We start from the raw sequence: 22,665 nt of genomic DNA on the forward strand, positions 1-22,665 counted from the left end.
TTGCATTCCCCTCTCCCAGTGTGAGCTCTGCATGGCATTGTGTCAATTTGCCAAGATGACTTAGTTGTTTAAGGACAAGCGCTTCTGGACTTTTAAAGGATTAATGTAATGGTTCCTAGCTTTTATTGTCATTTTGGGTGCCTCTTTTAGTAACCATAATTTTAATCTTATTTGGAAAAGATTAAGTCAGCCTTGTATTTAATATACTGCATGCAGTTGTAGTTCACATAATGACATTTGTACAATAAATACTTTAAATGTGGAAACAAACCCCATACAATTATAATAAAAGCAGATGCTTAAATACCGGTATATGAGAGGGAACCTTGACATAAAGTGAAGGCAAGCAACTCTATAACCAAAAGAACTGTTGCATGTAATTTTAATATATGGCTGCACATTTAAAACACATTGCTTTCCCCAAAGAATCATTTGTATGACCTAAACTCTGTCTGCTGGCCTTACAAGTTTGTGATTAATAGAATAATACCCGGATCTCGTATTCTGTGAAACTCTTCTCTATTGTTTCTTCTCTTCTTTTTTCAGATGCTGTTTAAGATTCCTAAAAGTTTCTGGGCTTTTCATCTTTGTAGTTGTATGCTCTGTAAGTACTGGGTTTTCAAAGTTTCAGAGTAAATTGGTAGTACTTACCAAAGTTGAATCTGATAATACAATGGGACATACAGCAAAAACATTGCCGTGTGCTCTTGCTATAGTCAGTCAGCAGTGCCCATCTCTGTGATACTCCATTCAATTCCCCCTTTCCACCCACTCTTCCATTCCATTCTTCCCTGCCCTAGTGGACATGCTCAGTTCCCATTGGTCTGTGCTTGGGTTTCTCCTTAGGGTTCTCCCCCCCCCCACATCTGCAAAACTTGGGGTTTCCCCAAGCCTGTAAATGTTCTCTTTTGTGCATGGTTGGTGCTGTTTTGGCTCTTCAAAGGCATCTGCACTCAGCCTGAATGCTGGAAGTAGGACCATGATTTTAAATAGGATATAGCATGTCATATGAAGCCTAGGAGCATGCCCAGCTGTTCTTCACACTCCCAGTTGATGCTGGAAAAGTGTTCCTTTACCAATGCAGTGCTCTTTCCCCTTGGCTTTCAGATCTCTCTGAACCGATGCAAGTTAAGATTAACCACACAGAAGAATTGGATGTCTCAATTCCCTTAAAGGCAGACAACCTAAAATGGAGGAACCAAATGTGATGCCCTCCAGATGTTGTTGAACTCTAATTCCCCTCCCCCCCCAGCCAAGATGACCAACAATGAGGGATCATGGGAGTTGTAGTCCAACATCATCTGAAGGGTACTGTGTTGGTTAATCCTGGTCTGAAACATCCTTTTAGCTCTTTCCCCCTAATTTATATCTTTCCAAACATCTGGTTTGGACTAGGGGATGGGGATGACAAGCTAAATTAGGCTGAAACATCCAGCAAGGGTAAGCCTATGGTGACTTGGGTGGAATATACACACACATAAAAAAACCTGTTGCGAAAATGGGTTGTTGGTTTTTTTAAAAAAAAAGTTTTGAAAAATACATTGACTTTGCCATAGCTCACTTCGCCATCTAGTGTCACATTTGTATATTGTGCTTTACAACACACTTGAAACGTTTTATTTGCAGCTGTATAGCTGAATCCCTGGTACAGGACGGTACAATTGATTAATTTAAAATGCATTTCAAAAGACTGAACTGCTAGATTCAACTGATACTTTATTAGATGTGTAAGTTAAGATAAATTTTCAAGTGACACAAGAGATTAGTTGCAAGTCAGTTCAGATAAGAATTACAAATACAAAAAAAAATCTGTATATAAAATGCAATGTATAGTTCCCTCTCCTTTTCCTTTAAACATAGCATTAGGAACTTTATATGGATAATATCAAAATGGCTTTTCTAACTTCCTGTACTTTAATGTTACTAAGGGATTATAAAGGAAGGGAGAAAATGAGATCTGGGTAAGGAACCTAGGAGTGTTTTCATGCACGACACTGAAATCCACTTTGCTTTTCCGGATTCTGTCATTTGAACATAAAAACTTTATTGGCTAGAATATATAAAAGTGACTCCCCTCTGCTTTTAATCCCTTGTTCGTAAGACTCATGTGTGAACTCAAGAGTGTGTAGGCAAGAGGCTCAAAGGTGCTCTTAATGTTATATAGAAAATTAACTAATGATGATGATAAAAGTAAACAATGTGTGGAATCCTTCTTCATTCATATGCCAATTTGGTATGTATGGGTTGCACTTCTGTTCAGAATAGACCCACTGAAATTAACAGGCCCAAGTTAGTTCTATCTATTTATTTCAATAGGTCTTCTCTGAGTATGACTAATATTGGATACAATCTTGTAAGTTTGGGATGTAAGGCTAAGCAACAGGACCCCGACTTTAGGAGCTTATAATAAAAGTAACAACTGCTTTTTGCAGGTCTTAACATTTTTAGAGGCAGTTTGTTTAACAGTTCGGCAGTTTCCCATATAACCTTTTAATGTGCCCTCAGATTTTATTTAGCATTCACCCTGAAAATGGAGCACCTTGGCAGATGCTGGCTGTGTCACCTATGGACGTCTACAGTATCCTTTACCAATTACTTTTGTTGTTGTTTTTAAAACAAAACGGTGGAGCAGCTTAGTAACGAATCACTGACAGTAGGCTGATTTCAAGATGGTTGATACGAAATGGCTGACTCGTTGCTTGCTAAATTAAATCCTGACAGTGATTTATTCCTTGTGAGGCCCTGATGCTGCCTCGTGGGACCGTTTCTAAACAAGCAAATTAATTCATTTGCAAATCTGTTTCCCAAGTTTGCTATCCAAGTGATAATGAAGACTGCAAAGGTCTGTTTTTTCTGTTATATCTCCTTTAGATGCCTCCTGCATATCTGTAGGAAAGTAAAGTGGGTGAAAACTGAAGTGAAATTCCAGAAGTGTAAATTTTGTGAGGTTGTTTGTAAGTGTGGGTGAGAGCAACAAAACAAATGGGAACAGCATGCAGTTTTTGTCTGTGCTTTATATAACACTGGTTATTTTATATTGAACAATGCTTTCTACCAGTTTTCTTGGGACAGATGTTAAGCTAACCAGAATCCTATGAACGATGCTCCTGAATAGGCTACTTTCACATCAGGCACAAGATCTACATGGCTACTGTCTCTGCATATGGGTTGACTACTGGTAGCAGGGCTGCCATTGCTAAGTTGTGGTGGGTGATGGGGAAGAAGAAGAGAGTTTGTGCACATCCCAGAGGCTGAACAGTTATGGGGAACTGGGACAGCCAAGCCATGAAACACATGTGTTGAATCTGTGTAAAGGTAAAAGGTAAAGGGACCCCTGACCGTTAGGTATAGTTGTGACCGACTCTGGGGTTGCGGTGCTCATCTCTCTTTACTGGCTGAGGGAGCCGGCATACAGCTTCCGGGTCATGTGGCCAGCATGACTAAGCCGCTTCTGCCAAACCAGAGCAGCGCACGGAAACGCCGTTTACCTTCCCGCCGGAGCGGTACCTTTTTATCTACTAGGTTGGCAGGAGCAGGGACCGAGCAACGGGAGCTCACCCCGTTGCGGGGATTCGAACCACCGACCTTCTGATCAGCAAGTCCTAGGCTCTGTGGTTTAACCCACAGCGCCACCTGCGTCCCCTGTTGAATCTGTGTAGTGACTTCTAATGATTTGTTTGGAATACTGGCTTTCCCCCCTTTGCTGCTGGATCCTGTGACTTGGATGTGTGGTCAACACAGCACTGTAAAGTTCATTCCTCTTCCTCCTTGCCCCTTCACTCACTAATTAGCAATGGCAACCTGCCAGTCTGATAGGAATCTGAGCAGGCTGTGGTGGGGCTGGTGCGGGACCCAAATCTAGCTTCGACACGTGAGAGGGCAAGTTCATAAGCATACTGAATGTCTTCATTTTGAACAAAAGTGTTTTGTAAAGTTAGGCCCACAGGCGACAGCCTTCCTCTCGATACAGTGATCTATACTGAGTTTTGCTGTCTTCCACCCTACCTTGTTCTCCCCATAGAGTTTGAGGATCTGACACATCCCTCCATTGGAGCCAACTCTTAGGTGTTGAGGTCCCTTCACCCTCTCATGAAATATTTGAGGTCCCCCACCTACTAATGGGTTTTGCCATTCAAATGGTGTTCATGTGCCATGTTTTTGTGATTGATTATGTGGTGTGGGGCTTACCTGCCCCACCCCCAATATTTTATTCATGTTGGTATCCCAGCATTCCTCCATGCTAAACCAACAGTTTCTTTCACTCATAACTAATCCTCCCCATACATACGTTTAATCTTATTGTTTCTCCCTCTTTATCTGTTTTGTGAATCAGTATGGTTGGGTAGTTGAATTGAGGAAGCCAATATCCCTGTGCTACATAAAGGAATAAGGGACGTGGATGGTGCTGTGGGTTAAACCACAGAGCCTAGGACTTGCCAATCAGAAGGTTGGCGGTTCGAATCCCCGCGACGGGGTGAACTCCTGTTGCTCGGCCCCTGCTCCTGCCAACCTAGCACTTCGAAAGCACATCAAAGTGCAAGTAGATAAATAGGTACCACTCCGGTGGGAAGGTAAATGGCATTTTTGTGCGCTGCTCTGGTTTGCCAGAAGCAGCTTAGTCATGCTGGCCACATGACCCAGAAGCTGTATGCCGGCTCCCTTGACCAATAAAGCGAGATCAGCGCCGCAACCTCAGAGTTGGCCACGACTGGACCTAATGGTCAGGGGTCCCTTTACCTTTACATAAAGGAATGGTGAGAATAATTCAGAGAGGTGGAACCGTCAAAGTGTCTTATGACACCTTAAAGACTAACATGGCTTGTGGGCTTCCCACAGGCATCTGGTTGGCCACTGTGAGAACAGGATGCTGGGTCAGGTAGGCCCTTGACCTGATACAGCAGGCTCTTCTTCTGTTCTTATATGGATGTTCTAAGACATGTTATTATGGCATAAGCATCCAGGGACTACTGTAATAAAGTTTGTTAATGGTGTCAACAAACCACTTCATTGCTTTAGCTGCAACTGACCAACATAGCTACCGCTCTCGAAATGGTTACATACAGAGAAACGTGTTGGCTGAACATTTATTTTTTAAAAAATGTTTGCTAATCACTGTTCTGTTTTTAACCGAGAGTGATCTTCTGGAACATTTCCCTTCAGCCAGCATCACTGTGGGAGATGGTCCATTTGTGCCGTGATTAATCTGGCACGGCATCAAATCACCTTGTTCCCTTCTTCTCCTCCCTCCCCCCACTATTATCAATCTTCATTGATTTGCCATCCCTTTAATGCATGCTTGGTCCTCTGTGCTGAGGTGGCTTGGCTGCTGCTCTCCAATGTGAAGCCAGCCAGCCACACCTCCTCTGACTCTGGCCTACAAATGCTACCTTGAACCGATGGGAATTTTCCATGTCTATTAAGATTTTGCTCTGAATCTATTTTGATCGCAAATGCATTTGAGTTCCACCTTGGCAGTGATTCAAATTAAATAGCTTTAGTGTAATTTTCTGAAATGGCGAGGTTGCTGTTGTTCCTCTTTTCATCTGTGACTTATTGGCTTAAAAGCTCAAAGACTTTATGATGGGAAGTGTTTGGTTCCAGTGGGCACAATGGCAAGAAAACGCTTTTACTGGACAGAGAGCTTGCTCTAGGAGTGTTATTTGTAAAGTTTTTTTTGGACAGATCAATCCAAGTATCTATGCTGAACATGAAGCACCAGTAACTGAGAAAGGAAGCATCTCTGAGAATCGGAAGGAGATCCCGATTCTCCCCTTTAGACAAGAGCAGATTTCCCCTCACATAGGGCCACCAGGATATAATCACCTGATAATCCTCAGTGATCTCTGGGCTGGTAGATTTAAAATCACCACCAGTGCCTCAAACACTTTGGGCAAATGAATTAGAGGAGACTGTAAAATATGTCTGCTTTCTGCCATAATGAAAGCAATTTTTAGTTTTATTGGCTTGTTCGGAATTACTTGGTCTACTTTCCTATCCATTACCGCACTTCCTTTCATGCTGTGTCCCTAATAACTTCTGCTCTAATCTATGCTAAATTATAATATTTTATGCAGGCAAATGGAGGACCGAGGGCTGGAACAAGCCAAATTGCCATATTAGAAATAGACTCTCTGAAAAGAGAAGGTAATAAGGATTCTTGTTTGTTCATAACGCCTGACTGTATGTGCAGACTTACGGACTTGTTTGCAGGGTTAGGGATTCTGCTTTTTGCAGTCTGTATGTTAAGCAAATAAATGCTAGCCTTCAGGGATGGGGCTGTTTGTTCCACTTCTATATGCACTCAGTAAACCTACCTTGATTGTCTGAAAAGCCCTCCTGTACACAATCACCAAGCACAGTGATGCATGCATAGGTTGTATCCAGCCCTTCAGCCGAATATGTCAAAGTAAAGGTGCAAGGACACCATGTAGGATCCTGTTCCCTCCCTCCATGTGTGAAGGTCTGAGAGGTGATTAAATATCTTGGGGTTATAAGGAAGCAGGACAATGGGGAATGCAAAGGTTATGTCCCATAGTGTCATGAATGCAAAACAATACATCATTCACCTTTCTCTGTGCAAACCCTGCAAGAATAATTGTGCAGAAATACAGTATACTGAAAAGAAATAATTAGAGGTGTGGGAGAATTTGCATACGTATTTACACACAGAGATTGATGCTTTTGCATGAGCCACTTGCATGTGGAACCTAGTTAAGCTTGTCTAGGCTTGCCATACGTCAGGAATTTTCCTGACATGTCCTGGTTTCCGGGTGTAAAAATGGCGCTGGGGGAATTTTGCCGAAGTGGCAAAATGCCAGGGGAAACCTGGATGTATGGAAAAGCTCAACAATTTTGCAGGTATCAGGAATTTAACTTTTTGAACTATGGCAACCCTAAGCTCGTCTCATTTACCACTTAACCAATGAGCCTACTGGTTAAGCATTTCAAAGTAGGTCTGCAAAGGACAGACCATTTTATATGTGTTACAAGGTAAGAGCTTTCAGCTCACTCTGTATTGACCACTTTGTTTTATATGTGTAAGACATTGTGAAAATGAAGTTTGCTTTTCCTTCTGTAATTTTAAGTTTCCTTTGTTATGGTTTCTGAACGTGGCATTTGTGTAATTACAGGGTATATTTTAGTCATATTGTGAAAAAGGAAGCGGCTGTAATTATGTGCACCTGAAGCTTTTTGCAGATACAAATTATTGGCTGTACTCATAAAACTGGCTACAGGCTGTCAAAGTGTCCCAGGCCATTAGGTTAATTAATATAGGCCAGTGAACCATTCTGAAGCACAATTCAAAGTTGAGATAGGATTTGAACCGTGGAGTCTCCAACTCATCTGGCCCTGGAAAATGTAGCAATTATTCCTACCCCTCTTAAATATTGCAAGATTAAACTTTTATAGTGGACAGTTTTTCAAAATGGGTATAATTATTACTGCCTGGCTGCATTCTTAATCTTTTTTTTATATAGCAATTCAATTTTTCAGAATGAAAATACATGACTACAGCTACATAATACATTTAAAGTGCATAGCTTTATATAAAATGTGTGTGCATTATATATGCTTTAAATATACAGTCTAATTCTGTGCTCCACACTCCTCTGGTGGTACTTTTAAACAGATTTTGTTGAATATAATGGAAAAGAGGTGGCATAAAAAAATGATAACAGAATGATTTCCCACCATATTATTGTACAAATAAGGACTCAGTGAAATTCAGACAGGACTGTTTGGAATTTATTGCTTTACTAATTTTCTCACCCAGGCTAACATCATGGTGTTTCATAGTGGATATTGTTTTGATCTTTTTTGACTCGAAGAAGCAAAATAAATAGCTTGAAAACTTTAAAAAGCATCACTTACCAGCAATATAGCTCAATAAGGAAGAGACTGTTTTAAATTGTTTTTTGTCTTATTTAGGCAACTTTGAGACATGCATCATAAGACTCCACTCCACACAGCTTGTGGTTTTATTTTTGACATTTATATCCCACTTTTCACTCTCAGGAGCTTAAGGCCATGTTGGCTGGGACTGGTGGGAGCTGGAGTTTGGGATGTTGGAGAATTCTGACAAAAATGGAAATGGGAGAGGAAATTGCCAGTGTTCACCTACTTGTCTCATGTCTGGGATAGAAATGAATCTGGAGAATACGAGTAGTGTTCACAGACCCTCCAAGTGTCCCTATTTTCCAGGGATGTCCCTGATTTAGAAAAGCTGTCCCAGTTTCTGATCTGATCCCGGAATGTTCCACTTTTCTGTAAGATGTCCCTATTTTCATTGGAGATATGTTGGAGGGTATGGAGTTATCCAACCCCCAAGCCACCTGAAGGCAATCCTGTTAGGGATTTTAAAAAAATGTTTAATGTTTTATTATGTTTTTATACATGTTGGAAGCTGCCTGCAGTGGCTGGGGCAACCCAGTGAGATGTGTGGGGTATAAATAGTAAAATTATCATTATGGAATGGGACATCCCTATTTTGATTGGAGAAATGTTGGAGGGTATGTGTTCACTGTCATTGCTTATAATCTGCAAATGATACATAATTATATTCCCACCCCCAAATCTGCATTGCTTTTCATTTGCATTGAAATGGATGGGGTGGAACAATGTAATGACTATGCAATTACATAGCGTATTTTTCGCCCCATAGGACGCACTTTTTCCCCTCCAAAAATGAAGGGGAAATGTGTGTGCGTCCTATGGGGTGAATGCAGGCTTTCACTGAAGCCTGGAGAGCGAGAGGCATTGGTGCGCACCGACCCCTCTCGCTCTCCAGGCTTCAGGAAGCTATCCGCAAGCCTTGCAAGCCTGGCGGGAGTTCCTGTGGGCTCACAAGGCTTGCGGGCAGCAGCCTGCATCCCGAAGCATGGGGCGCCCTCCGGAGGGCGCCCCGTGCTTCGGGCGGGTGTGCGCAAGCCTTGCGCGCCCGGCGGGAGGTCCCGCCGGGCGCACGAGGCTTGGGCCGGCAGCCTGCCGCCCGAAGCACGGGGAACCCTCTGGAGGGCGCCCCGTGCTTCGGGCAGGTGTGCGCAAGGCTTGGGGTGGCAGCCACGGCTGGGGGGGAAATAAATTTTTTTTATTCATTCCCCCCCCCCAAAAAAACAAGGTGCGTCCTATGGGCCAGTGCGTCCTATAGGACGAAAAATACGGTAATTTACTGAATCAGTTATGGAAATTACATAAGGTATGTAATTTTACCACAACAGACAGCAAGACGAATAGCGTAGTTTTTGAAGGAAGATGAATTGCAGCGGAATGGAAGCAGTGCTGCAAGTAACAAACATTGGACGAAACTGAAAATGATCCTTCCAAATAATCTCTAGTTGGATTCCAATAACACGAGAACCAGGTTGGAAACATATGCTTTAAATGTTTATATCCAATCATCAAGGATTGGTCAATAAGGTTTGGCATAGCATGTTTTTATATAGGCCTTTTAGGATGTTCTTATTTTGAATCCTTTGAAACGAGAGCTCTTTGGTTTTTCAACCTCTTAGCTACATAGGTATTCAAGCCATGTTGAATTAGTTGGCATTACTGTAGAATGCTGGCACTGCTGTTGTTTTTAATTGTGGCATCATGGATGAGATAATCCCCCAAAGGCTCTTCCCTTCAGAGACAAAATTGCAGTCCTTAACTGTCTTGCCAACAGCTATGAACTTCAGCAATATTCGCGATTCTGCCCTTCTAAAGGTAGAACTGGCAGGGCCCTTTGTGGCAGATGTGGCTGGTCGGCAACCAGAGGATTACGTTGTAGTTCAGATAGGACAGGTAGAAGACTCTGGTCCAAGAAGGAGACGTCAGCAGCAGGTAAAGTTCAAATACCCTGGACTGCTTTCATTTTATGGTCATAAGACAAAAGGAAATCTTTCTTATTTCACTATTATGTTTAAACTCCCTTTGCAAGACAGTGCAGAGCAGGTTAAAATCTATATCTATTTCAGAGGAAGGTTTGTGTGTTCTGCATCCAAGGTTTGTTTGTTTTTTGCTTACTAATCATGGACTGCTTGCTTGAAACAAACCATGATCCCTGGTTTGGAGAGAATTCTAAGCCAGGGGTCATGGTTCTGTTTCTCCCACACACAAGCGAGGAGGAGTCAGTGGCGTAGCAGGGGTCGCACAGAGGCAGTTGCCCCAGGTGCAAGATTGTTAGGGGCGCAAAATTGCAACACCCAGCACTGCCTCTGTGCGCTTCTGTCGAAAATGGCTTCTCCGTGCAGACCAGGAAGTAGCTTCTCCAGATAACGGAACAACTCTTCTTCTTTTATCTCTGTGGCTGCAATCTCCTGGGTGATGTGGATGCTGTTAGGTAGTTGAATGTGCATGCACACCCTGTCCATTTCCCTCCCAACCACCTTCTGTGTGCCCCTGGACATTGGCAACCCATGCTATGTCACTGGGAGGAGCAACGTAGCTGAGATTAGCACATTTGCAACTAGCCATTAACTATGGTCACATCTGCACACGGTATGCCTAAAGCCCTCCTATGGCCATTTGCCAGCCATGGCTTCCCCCAACAGATCCTGGGAACTGTACCTCATCACCATTGGTGTACCTCATCACCATATTTGGCTTTGTTAAGATGTTGTCCTCCAGCCTAGTTCACTTCTAGGCTTGGGAAAAAGTTACTTAGATGGTGTCAAGTTAAAACAGAGGAGGTCAGGGTTCATTCCTCTCCCCTGCACGCTGCTTTTGATATAAAAGGTAGACCTCACCCATGTTTTATAGAGCAGCAAGAAAACAGATGTTTAATGAACACGCATAAGTGTTTGGCCCTTTGACATACTGTACCTTGTATCTCCCTTTGTGCTAACAATAATCCTTGTGATAGAACAAAAAGCTGAATAACACCCAGTGGTTGAAAAGTTCTCCAAAAGTGTCCATTTATAAAGAATCTCCCCCATCAAATTAGCAACTCGTAAAAATACATTGTGGTAGTGGAAATCAAGCAACAGCATTAATCTCTAACTTATTCATGCTACGTCTTTTCTTTTTTTGCAGATCTTATACAATTGGACCCTGCCTTTAAATCTGAGAAAAAACGAACAAGTTATTGTGTCACGAACTTTTGAGATGTTAAGCAGGTTGGTTTGTGAATCCAGAAAAAAACCACTTGATTTTTTTTTTATGTTCATTTACTAGGTGCTCAAATCATGGAAACAGTGGGGGATATCCAATTGTGGATCCCTGCTTGCACAATGGACTTCCTCATGTAGCAATCTGTTCTGCACCCCCAAAATCTGTTTTGGAGAGTTGGGGGGGAATCATCATCCAGAGTAGATTGTAAGAAGTGTGAGATGTTGAGGAAGAGAGGTACGGAAGGGAAATCTCATTGCATCTCACAGAGTGACATTGGATTTCACCCATGGGTCTTGCCTTTCACTTTTGCATAATACTACTGCACAGCCATAATATCCCATCCAATCATATGTACAGCAACTTTTCAGAGCAGGCTTCCTCAACCTCGGCCTTCCAGATGTTTTGAGACTACAATTCCCACCATCCCTGACCACTGGTCCTGCTAGCTAGGGATCATGGGAGTAGTAGGTCACAAACATCTGGAGGGCCAAGGTTGAGGAAGCCTGCTTCAGAGGGAATTCAGTCCAGGTAACCAGTTGTAGCAGAACCCTGTCTTATGGGACCTTTCCTCCACTGTTCTTCCTCTTGGGAAGAAGATTTGCCACTCAGGCACCTTCTTCTATTTCCCTAACCCAATAATAGCAAATGCTTCAGGTAAGAGAAAAAGAAAAGAAATCTATCTTCATGAGTGATGCTTAAAGTGTATGTATGTGTTTGCATTTTCTATATGACTTCTATCCCATATTTGTGACTTTCAGAAGTTTTGTGTTCTGGACTAAGAGGTGTTTGCATCGTTTGTGAAAGTGAACTAAATCAAATTCTTAATATTTTATGATCTCAGTTTAAGTCATGATGTTGCCTGTAATAGCTTCGAGAAAGCTATCTGAAAGTAAAGTGTAAAAAAAATATGATAATGCTTTCTAGCATTTCCACTTCGTTCTGTCAAATAGTTTTTGTTTGTTTTTTAATAAAAATATCTTCCAGCAGTAAAGAAACATCCATAAGTATTCAAGCTTTTCTCCAGGAATTGGAAACCGTTCCTCTTTCCATGACTCATCAATATCTTCATGCAAATGTAGAGGCTCAAGTCACAATTGCTTCAGTCATTTTAGCAGGTGTTTATGTGCTCATCATATTTGAGGTAAGAATATTTTTTTTTAATATAAAAAAACTCCAAATAGTCGAGATGAGAAATAGGAATAGAATTGTTTTGAATAGTTAATGTATTTCAGAAATACCAAGAAGAAAAGTTGCCTGTCAGTTCATTGCTACTAAGCACATCTACTGCGTTATATCGGGCTCAGTCAATTTTCATCATAGCTCCAATTCAATTCCAGTAACCATTCAGTTTTTAAATCTGCCATTTCTATGGGATTTGAAACTTGAATGTAATATCAGGTCTCAATTCCATGACAAATTATACTCAACTTAAAAAGCGTTGATTGAGTCCCGGCATAATCCCACACATCTTTGACAGGAACACAGTGACTAAATGAGAATTTGCTTAAACACCTCTGCCTGCTTATAGTCACACTGGAATCTGTTTTGGTTTTTAGCGCTGTGGTCTAAACCACAGAGCCGAGGGCTTGCCGATCAGAAGGTCAGCGGATCGAATCCCCATGCTGGGGTGAGCTCCCGTTGCTCAGTCCCAGCTCCTGCCAACCTAGCAGTTCAAAAGCACGTCAAAGTGCAAGTAGATAAATAGGTACTGCTCCGGCAGGAAGGTAAACGGTGTTTCCATGTGCTGCTCTGGTTTGCCAGAAGTGGCTTAGTCCTGCTGGCCATATGTCCCGGAAGCTGTATGCCGGCTCCCTTGGCCAGTAAAGCAAGACGAGCGCCGCAACCCCAGAGTTGTCCATGACTGGACCTAACAGTCAGAGGTCCATTTACCTTTTATGGATCAGAAGGGTGTAAAAGCTGTAGTGCAAGTCCGTGAGGAGAGCAAGCGAAGATACCCGCCTCAAGAAACCATGTTGCTCGTGCCTTTCCTCTCTGCTCATAGCATGTTATAATCTAATTGATGTAGGGAGCTATGGCTTTCCTCTGGTACCTGCATGACGCTTGAAGCTGAGGTATCCAGAGCACAGATTGCCATTTTGAACACTTCTGCATCAAAGCAGGACAAGTAGATAAGGGATAGCCAACATGGTGACCTCCAGAAATTGTGGGACTACAAACCCCATCATCCCAACCAACATGGCCAATGCACAGATACTATTTAATGATTTAAATACTGCTATAACATAAAGAGAAGAATATTGAAGCAGTTCACAGCAGTAATACATAAAGTATGCCATAAAAACCATACAAAAAAGAGGGTAAAACAGACACCATTTAACCATTGTGAATTATGGGAATTGTAGCCAGTTAGCTCAGTTGGTTAGAGTATGGTGCTGATAAAGACTCTCCTCCCTGGAAGAGAGGGGAGTGGTTGTGGGCGGGAGCCTGAGCTCCGCCCCTAGCAGGGGGCGTTAGCCCCCTGCCTCCTCCTCTCACCTGGCTGGCGCCCACGCCCCTCGGCAGGCACCCAACCAGGTGCCTCCGAGGGGGTGTTTACAGCAGCCTTTTGCTGCGGCACCAGCCTCTCCTCGGCCTCATTCTTTGCCGTCGTCTCGTCCCGAGTCACCCACCCTCCACTCCCTTTGAGCTCAGGGTCTTAGTTCATTGGCCTTGCTATGGACCTTAGGTTGGTCGCCCTGGTTGTCCAGGGGGCCTGGTAGGAATTTTTCCATTTGGCATTAGGCCTTTGGTTTTTTTGCCTACCTCATAGCAATCGTCACAACTTTTGTGGTATTGGTGGGTAGGTTAGGCATTGGAATAATGTGTTGTGGTGTGTCGAAGGGCTAGGTGTGGCCATCGCCTATGCCTTCAATTTTTGGGTATTCCGTTAAAGGAATCTGGCGGTCGTGTACTCTGTCCGATGCCTGCTTGGCGGGAGGCCATGGCACGACCCTCGGTGACATCAGGGGAGAGCCTATAGTTGGATTAGCATCAACAGGCTCCACCTACTGGTGAATAAACCCCCTTGTTTTAGACATCCAGTGCCTAAGCCAATACCTTTTCACTGCTGTAATCAATAAAGTTGTGGCCTTTTCTTGCCCATTAACCTTATATCATGTGTCCTTGCATATTCATTTCACATTGCGGGGGTCGGGTCCTCGAACCACAACGCTAAGGCCATGAGTTTGGTTCCCATATGGGCCACCTGCGTATTCCTCCATTGTAGGGGTTTGAACCAGATGACCCTTGGGGTCTCTTCCAATGCCACAATTTGATGATATTGAGGGCACCATGTTGGCCAGCCCTGCAGTACAGCATAAGAGGAGGCTTGACTAGGCTTTTAGGAAGCTATGTGAAGATGAACTACCCATCAGTATCTGGGAAACAACTGTGGGAGAAGGCTTGTTTCTTTGTCTTGCTTGTGGGCTTCTCCTAGGACTGAGGAACCTCTGGCTCTCCCTATATTGTTGGAATACAACTCCCATCATCGTTGATCATTGGCCATGCTGTTCGAGGCTGATGGGAAGTGGAGTCCAACAACATCTGGAGGGATGCTGGTTCCCTATCCCTGCTGTGGATGTTTGAATATCTGCTATGGAGTATAGGATGCCACATCTGGCAGGGGCTGCCCTTTTGTTTCATTACCACAATAAGGGTAGATCTTCTGCTAAATACACCTACGGGCCGAAATGAAATAAATGGGTAGCTGGCCAGAATCTGCCAAAATTGGCCCCCTGAACAGTAGTGAAACAGGGCCTGGTTTCGTCTTTGGTTTCAAAATTAAAATCTCCTCCTTCAACTCTGTACAGTACAGTGGTACCTCGGGTTACAGATGCTTCAGGTTACAGACGTTTCAGGTTACAGACTCTGCTAACCCAGAAATAGTACCTCGGGTTAAGAACTTTGCTTCAGGATGAGAACAGAAATCGTGTGGCAGTGGTGCGGCGGTGGCAGCGGGAGGCCACATTAGCTAAAGTGGTGCTTCAGGTTAAGAACAGTTTCAGGTTAAGAACGGACCTCCAGAACAAATTAAGTTCTTAACCCGAGGTACCACTGTATCAAGGAATTCTCCTTTTTGGCTGAAGAGACTTCGGAAAACACAGAATCTGGTCCCTGAACTCTGAGAGGTGTTTGGATTACAGGGGCAGCAGGGGAAGGGAATGTTAATTTAGTTGATGCTGTTTCACTTATACCTACCTACCTACCTACCTACCTACCTACTGCCCATCTAAGTTTTATATTCCCCCTCCCCGCCCCGGTTGTGTTATTTTTTTTCTGGGCACTTCACAACTTTTTCAGCAGCCCATCCTCCTGACTCTATAAGTAGATGGAAGATTTTTCTGCTCTATAATTAGGATGGCAGCCCTGACTCGGGCTGAAAATTCAGAATGCATTTATCCACTGGGTGGCGCTGCTTGCTGTTCTTAAATCTTGGATGCTGCTTTCAGATCTCGCTGTAAGCTTTAGCCGGGCTTTCTCACACAGAGGCTGTTGTTTTCTGGCAATAATCAGCGAGGTGCCATTTCTTTGTGCTGGGAAGCTGAAAACCAACTTTCAAGAGTGTCCCATTTTTATATCTTCTCCTGCCTTATAAAATATTGAAAAGGGCCACGTTTCAGTATGAGCTGTGCTCGTATCAAAACGTGACCCATCTTGCATCATATTTATGTTTTCTTGTTCTGATGGAGGCAGCTGTGGAATATTAGGCTGGGTTAATTGAATGCTACTGTACTGCTTCCAGCCTGCCCAAGGCTGCCTAGGGGAAAGGGAGCTGCAAAGTCTTAAAAACGTAACAAAGCGCAAGAATACTCTTTGGCCCATGCACTTGCATGTGCATATGTATGCATGCTTGTGTGGTATTCATTCCCATGCACCCAAACTTTCAGAACTTGTTTATTTGGCAGCATAGGTTTTCTGGGGTAGAAGAATAAACGGTAGTAAAATGAATAGCTGCGGAGGAAATGAGATGATAAAAGACTTAACAATAAAGCTAAAAGGTACATAGGCAAACTGGTTGAATTGAAGAAAGGCAATACATTAAAAAACAGAGAGCAGGCATTTCATGTAAAGCTGAATATATATATATATATATATATATATATATATATATATATGAGAGAACAACGTTGCATCTGTTGTAGCTCAGTAGAACACACAGCATTCCAAAGGGACTACTAAAATTGTGTGCCTTGATGATACAGATTAATTAAATACAGATGTTTAGCTTTTTGAAATCCTGTTGTTGTTGTTGTTTTTTTTTGCCAAAGATGCATACTTGGTATGTAGCTGTGCTTGATGTATTTTAAAACATTTTTTTTGGGGGGGGAGTGAGGTTGGGGTTGCTTTTTTAAATTTAGGTCCTCTTCATTTATTAGGAAGCAGTTTTATTTTGCAATTTCCTTGAATACCCTTCCTTGTAGCTTGGATCTTGGCCAGCTTGTATTTTTCTGTCCACTCTTGCTTACAAGTGCAGCCAGCTGAGTTTTGACCCAGAAGTGTTTCAGTAGCTTAGGTTACCCATAGCAGAAAAACACAAAACAAAACAAACAAAACTGAGGTGCCAGTTCAGCTTTATATACTGGCCTGTTTGTCACAAAGAGTTGTGCTTTTATTGAAGTGGCTCTGACAGAACAAAGGTTCACCCCACCACCAAATATGGTAGACCTGAACAACTTGTTTTACCAACCCAACTGCAGCCCACTAGCCAAGGATTTTGGCTCACCAGATGATTGACAATTCAGGGGAGGGCTGCAGCTCAGTGGTAGGGCAGTTGCTTGGCATGCAGAAGGTCCCAAGTTCAACCCCTGACATTTCCAGGTAGGACTGGGAATGCCCCTTGCCTGAAACCCAGGAGAGTCACTGTCAGTGCAGAAGGCACTGATTTGGGTGGACCTGGTCCAAATGACTCAGTATAAGGCACATTCCTCTTTCTCCTCCTTTCCCCCCCAACCTTAGGCCTTTTATCAGCTGCCACATGTGGGTAGTAGATTGCCCGTTATATAAACCTGAAATATGGTGATTGACAGTGCTTTTTTCTGGGGAGACGCAGGGGTACACATACCCCTAAACATTTTGTGAATCTAAGTTTGGCCTCATTGAGGGGCAGTATTTCAATATGAGTAGGAAATTACATACGCTTCAGGCTACAGACTCCGCTAACCCAGAAATAGTACCTCAGGTTAAGAACTTTGCTTCAGGATGAGAACAGAAATTGTGCTATTGCAGCACGGCGGCAGCAGGAGGCCCCATTAGCTAAAGTGGTGCTTCAGGTTAAGAACAGTTTCGAGTTAAGAACGGACCTCCGGAACAAATTAAGTACTTAACCCGAGGTACCACTGTACCGCTAAACATTTTTGTAGAAGAAAAGCACTGATGATTGATAGAATGAGGATTGACAGCCTAGTTCAGGCTTCCTCAACCTCGGCCTTCCAGATGTTTTGAGACTACAATTCCCATCATCCCTGACCACTGGTCCTGCTAGCTAGGGATCAGGGGAGTTGTAGGCCAAAAACATCTGGAGGGCCGAGGTTGAGGAAGCCTGGCCTAGTTGGATGGAGCTGTAGCAATAACCTCCCAGCTGAGTTTGGGACTGTGTGAGCACACCAGCAGAGCCAATCTGGCGCTTGTTCGGGGGCACTTGTTCAACCCCCCAACCCTTTGTCAGGAGCTCATCCTACTCTCGAGTAGGACCCTGGCAGAGACACATGCCCGTCTGGCATGTTCTCTCCCTCCTGGTCTTTCGTTTGGGAGCTTCAAAAGCTTTCTTTTGCCCGAACATCACAGCGACCGATGCCAACAGACATCAGCACACTTAAGGATCCGCAGAGTCTGCACAGTTCACGTGACAGATGTCAGCAAAGCATTTTGGCTAATCTACTTTATTTACATATAAACACACACGGAGCACTGCAACCTGGTTCCCCCTTTCTCTAGCATCAGACAGCAAAGAGAAAGGACAAAGGACAATAGTCCCACTTCATGGAACACAGTAACACAAACATCCTGTCTCTGTCACTTCCCACTTTGTGTATCACATACACCGTCATGTGATAGACAAAAATCCCATGACTGCAATCATGGAGCAGGAATTCTAACATCCTTGCTCCTCCTGGTAAGTGACAGCAGTGCAGCTGCCAGAGTCTGCTGCCCCCTGGATGAGCTTCTTTGGAGTAAATCCCACGAACCAAGTCTTTCCAGCAGAACTGTTATTGATCACAAGCAGGGCTGCCTAGCTGTTTTTTCAGCTGGATGTTGCTCAAATGTTCACCGATGAAATTCTCCTTTAACAGGTTTTGTTTGTGCTCCTGTTGCAAGCAAATGAAACTTTGGGTTCTGAATGTTTGATGATAGCTCTGAATGAGTCTGAAAATGAGCTTCTTCTCAAGATATATTTGGTTAGTGAGACTTGCTTCTCTTCCCCCCTAAAGGTTTGCCTCCTTTGTCCAAAGCAATCTGAAGCTGCAACATTGACTATATCATGAAGTAGTGTTCTTTTTATGTGGAATTTGGTGGGTTGAGCCTGCTTTATGGAGATGAGTTGAACATAATTGTCAGTTCCTCCGTTGAACTAGTGCTTTTACAATCTGTTGTAAATGAAGTAAAGCTCCCTTATGGATTTGGAAGGGTTTTGAATTCTTGCAATTAATCTTTTTCATTATTGCATAGTAACCTGGTAATATTTTAGATCTGGGACTATGTTCATTCTTAAGAGGGATCACCAACCCTATGAGTGGCATTTACAACACTTTCTCCAAATTCAGAATGTGCCCACTGGTCCAAAAAGGTTTACAACCCCTGGGATATAATATGACAGTCCATTGAACAGTGCAATGAGGTGATGAAGATTCTCTGGAAGAATTTTTACCAAGTTGCTTAAGATTGTTGCAGAATATAATCAAAACATGTTCAGTTTGTGGTCTCTGTGTGGCAACTGGTAAACTGGTCATTCACATTATTTGACTGTTGTTGTTGTTGTTGTTGACAGTATCTTTCAGCCTTCAAATATCAGAGTGAACAGGAATGATTTTTTAATTCCTCCTGAAAGTCAGTAAGGATGGTAACAGATGTACCTCATCATGGAGGGCATTCTACAAATGGGGAACTGCCACTGACAAGGCCCTGCCATGGGTCAAGGCCAACCAGGGATTTGTAGGACCCATAAATTATTGCTGTAATTTTAAGCATGGCTGCTAGGAAGCAGGGACTCAGCTACCTTAGTCAAAAAAAACACAGTGTTTTGAATTTGTCATAAACATGCAACACCAGATGGCGCTGTAGAGCAGAAAACTTTTCTATGCGATTTTACATGGTGTTTCCCCCCTTTCGTTATAACAATTTAATTTCTAGCTGTTTCCCCCCCGTGTGTAGATCCACCCTAAGTCACACTGAAATTCATTGGCCACATTATCATTGCTCACAAGTCTCATTTTCTTCAGTGGTATTTCCACTGTGAGCTATAAGAACTTTGGCTCTTTGGGGCACAAATCGACATTATTAACCTTCACTTTTTGTTCCATTAAACTTCTTTTTAGCACATACATTGCACTCGGAATGTGACAAACCTTTGCCTTCTCTGCATTTTTTTTCAGGCAGAGGTTTGACTGATATTGAGTGTGAGTAACTTGGTATGAATTCTGAGCAGGAATTTAAATTCTTTGGAATTTACATCTATGGTTCTTCGTTTGAGAATTGCTCAAGTGTTGCTTATTTTTGTCCCCCCCCCCCAACAATCAATTGAATGCATTCTTACTTGTTAAGGTCCAGTCGTGGCCGACTCTGGGGTTGTAGCGCTCATCTCGCTTTACTGGCCGAGGGAGCCAGCGTACAGCTTCCGGGTCATGTGGCCAGCATGACTAAGCCACTTCTGGTGAACCAGAGCAGCGCACGGAAACGCCGTTTACCTTCCTGCCGGAGCGGTACCTATTTATCTACTTGCATTTTGACGTGCTTTCGAACTGCTAGGTTGGCAGGAGCAGGGACCGAGCAACGGGAGCTCACCCCGTCGCAGGGATTCGAACCGCCAACCTTCTGATCGGCAAGTCCTAGGCTCTGTGGTTTAACCTACAGCGCCACTCGCGTCCATTCTTACTTGTTAGTCAGTCCCAATGGGCTCAATGGGGCTTATTCCTGAGAAAATATGTTTTCTGTGAATTCTGTTACAAAGATAAATTTCTATCAGAGTTTCAGTCATTAGATTTCCTGACTAAATTAAGTTATAAAGAATAAACCTTGAGGGATCAGCTGCTTTTCTCTTTACGGTGAAAGAGCACTGAACAAACAACATAAAATGTATAGAATGTAAGCTGACATTGTTGGTTTAGATATTTCTGTCCTGATTGCTTAGTCCTCTATAATTTACCCCCAGTTTTTTTTTAAACCATTACACACCTACCAGAGACCAGTTCTGCTTTGACCTTTTGCAGGCTCATTCTCACAGAAAGGGCTTTATGTGAGTGTCTTTGTGAGAGGGTAATTTTATTTTTCTTAATATACAGCAGTGGTTCTCAAACTTTTTTCCTCTGAGCCACAGTTTCAGAATAAAAATTTGCTTGCACCACACCAATTTTTTTTATTGATAAGAAATACATTGGAAAAGAAAAAAAGAAACAACTAGCAGTGCTCATTTATATCACAGAACACAACTACTTTATAATACGATTCTGGATCATCCATAATATGGGTCATGGGACACGGTCACAACACAAGAAAATATATTGTCTGGGCAACTGAATTATACTCACTGTACTTTGCAGTACAGCACAGGAAGTTAGGGAGACTCACACTATTATCTAAATGAGTGATAACATTGTCTTTTATGCTGTGTGATGAATACAGTGCTAGAACATATGGAAATCCACCCCCCTTTGTTTTCTGTGGCTGCAGTATTTGTAAAAAGTAACAGAAGAAGTAAACAAAATATGTTTCTGAGTGAGCTCAAGGGGTTCCCAACATTTGCTCAAAATTCAGCCCAAAGTGTCAGCTTGGTAATACTTCAACTCAGCCTTGTAGGTATACTACAGTGATTTTCAGTTAATATAAATACTGCATAGATGTTATTACTGCCCAGACAATTCTTTTTGTTTGTTTGTGTGGGATCTCAATTTTTTGTTTGAAAACGGCTCTGTATTTATATGAGTACTGTACATGAAACCCTTGTCAGAGCAAAACAACAGGATCTTCTCAGGTTTTGTTTCTATGACTACTTTCTCAAGAGTACCTCTTTTGTGTCTGGGGTCATCCACTTAGGTTGTTTTATTTATTTATTTCCTGGGACATGTCTTAAGGTACTTTTATATACCATGCTCCACTGCTTGTAATAGAGAAACAAAATGAATAAAACATAGTATGTTATTTATTCATAGTCTACCAAAAGAAGCCTAATATGATGTTCATTAGAAAATGTTCTCTATGAATAGGTTTGCCATATTCCCCAAAGTGAAAATCTGGACAAAGTTGTTGAGCTTTTATTTTTAGGAACATCTCACAAAAAATTAAGTTTTGGGGCTTTTGGGAGATTTCTTAATTGCCCTATTTGTCATACGTCTGGGTTTTCCGCCTGGATGCCATTTTTCAGCTCGATTCCCAGATGTGTCCGGGGAAACCTGGATGCATGGCAGCCTTATCTATATCTGCCTGAGGCAAAGGACAATAAGGCAACTAGGCTAGCAGTTGACTTTTACTTCAACTGGCGATTGGACAGAGTGCTCCACCATGACTGAAGAAACCAGTCTAGCTTAGTGGGTCTGGTGGTACACAGAGTTCCTTTCTGCTGACATCCTGGTGTTGCTCCCTGCCCCCTAGTATTTGCTGCCTGAAGCTGCTGCACTCTGTTTAACAGTAGGGCTGGCGCTGTTAATTTCCTCATTAAGTACAGTGGTACTTCGGGTTATAGATGCTTCAGGTTATAGATGCTTCAGGTTACCAGCTAACCCAGAAATAGTACCTTGGGTTAAGAACTTTGCTTCAGGATGAGAACAGCAATCGCTTGCTGGTGGCGCGGCGGCAGCAGGATGCCCCATTAGCTAAAAGTGGTACCTCAGGTTAAGAACAGTTTCAGGTTAAGAACGGACCTCCAGAACGAATTAAGTTCTTAACCCGAGGTACCCGAGGTAAATGGATATAGGGTAGAAGATTGAAAAAGAGCAAACAGGAGAACTTTCCTTAAATACTAATTGTCAAAAATCCATTGAACCTCTTGCAAATGCAATCATAAATGAAGGGGAAATGTTCTTTTTTAAATCGCCTTCTGGATTATCTCATATATCTCAGAGTATTGGTGCTTATGTAGTCAAAATGGAACAATCTGTGTTCAAATACACTATATGCCACAATGTGTAATATTTTTTCAGTTTTGTTGCTATCAGCAACTGTTTTGACCCCTTCTGGTGTCTTCTGCCAGATGGCACAGTATAGCATACTTCTTAAACATAGTGCAGACTTAAAGCATAAATTCAGAAATCAGCAATCAACTTCCTTATAGTTCTTAGTCTTTGAATAAAAAACTGAGTGGACTATCAAAAACATATATTTTCTGGATTTGGGCTGGGAAGGCATTCATTGTTTTAAATTATGAGA

General features: G+C 42.7%; 1 protein-coding gene and 1 long non-coding RNA gene across 3 annotated transcripts in view; one reads left to right on the forward strand and one right to left on the reverse strand.

Annotated features, from left to right (window-relative positions):
• Positions 1 to 22,665, reverse strand: part of LOC308474908 — a 306,542-nt gene that overhangs the window by 237,774 nt on the left and 46,103 nt on the right. The window lies entirely within an intron of this gene.
• OCA2 (OCA2 melanosomal transmembrane protein) overlaps positions 1 to 22,665 on the forward strand; it is a 155,012-nt gene that overhangs the window by 47,017 nt on the left and 85,330 nt on the right. The window contains exons 5-9 of one of the 2 annotated variants that reach the window (XM_081001316.1): positions 547 to 604; positions 2,506 to 2,578; positions 9,665 to 9,822; positions 11,014 to 11,096; positions 12,079 to 12,232. In XM_081001316.1, coding sequence (XP_080857442.1) covers positions 547 to 604; positions 2,506 to 2,578; positions 9,665 to 9,822; positions 11,014 to 11,096; positions 12,079 to 12,232 — 526 coding nt within the window. Of the gene's footprint in view, positions 1 to 546; positions 605 to 2,505; positions 2,579 to 9,664; positions 9,823 to 11,013; positions 11,097 to 12,075; positions 12,233 to 22,665 lie in introns of both variants that reach the window. The other variant, XM_081001315.1, reaches the window with a different exon arrangement.

This window comes from Podarcis pityusensis, assembly GCF_964106645.2.
Source record: "Podarcis pityusensis genome assembly, chromosome: 4".
NCBI classification, from domain to species: Eukaryota; Metazoa; Chordata; class Lepidosauria; order Squamata; family Lacertidae; genus Podarcis; species Podarcis pityusensis.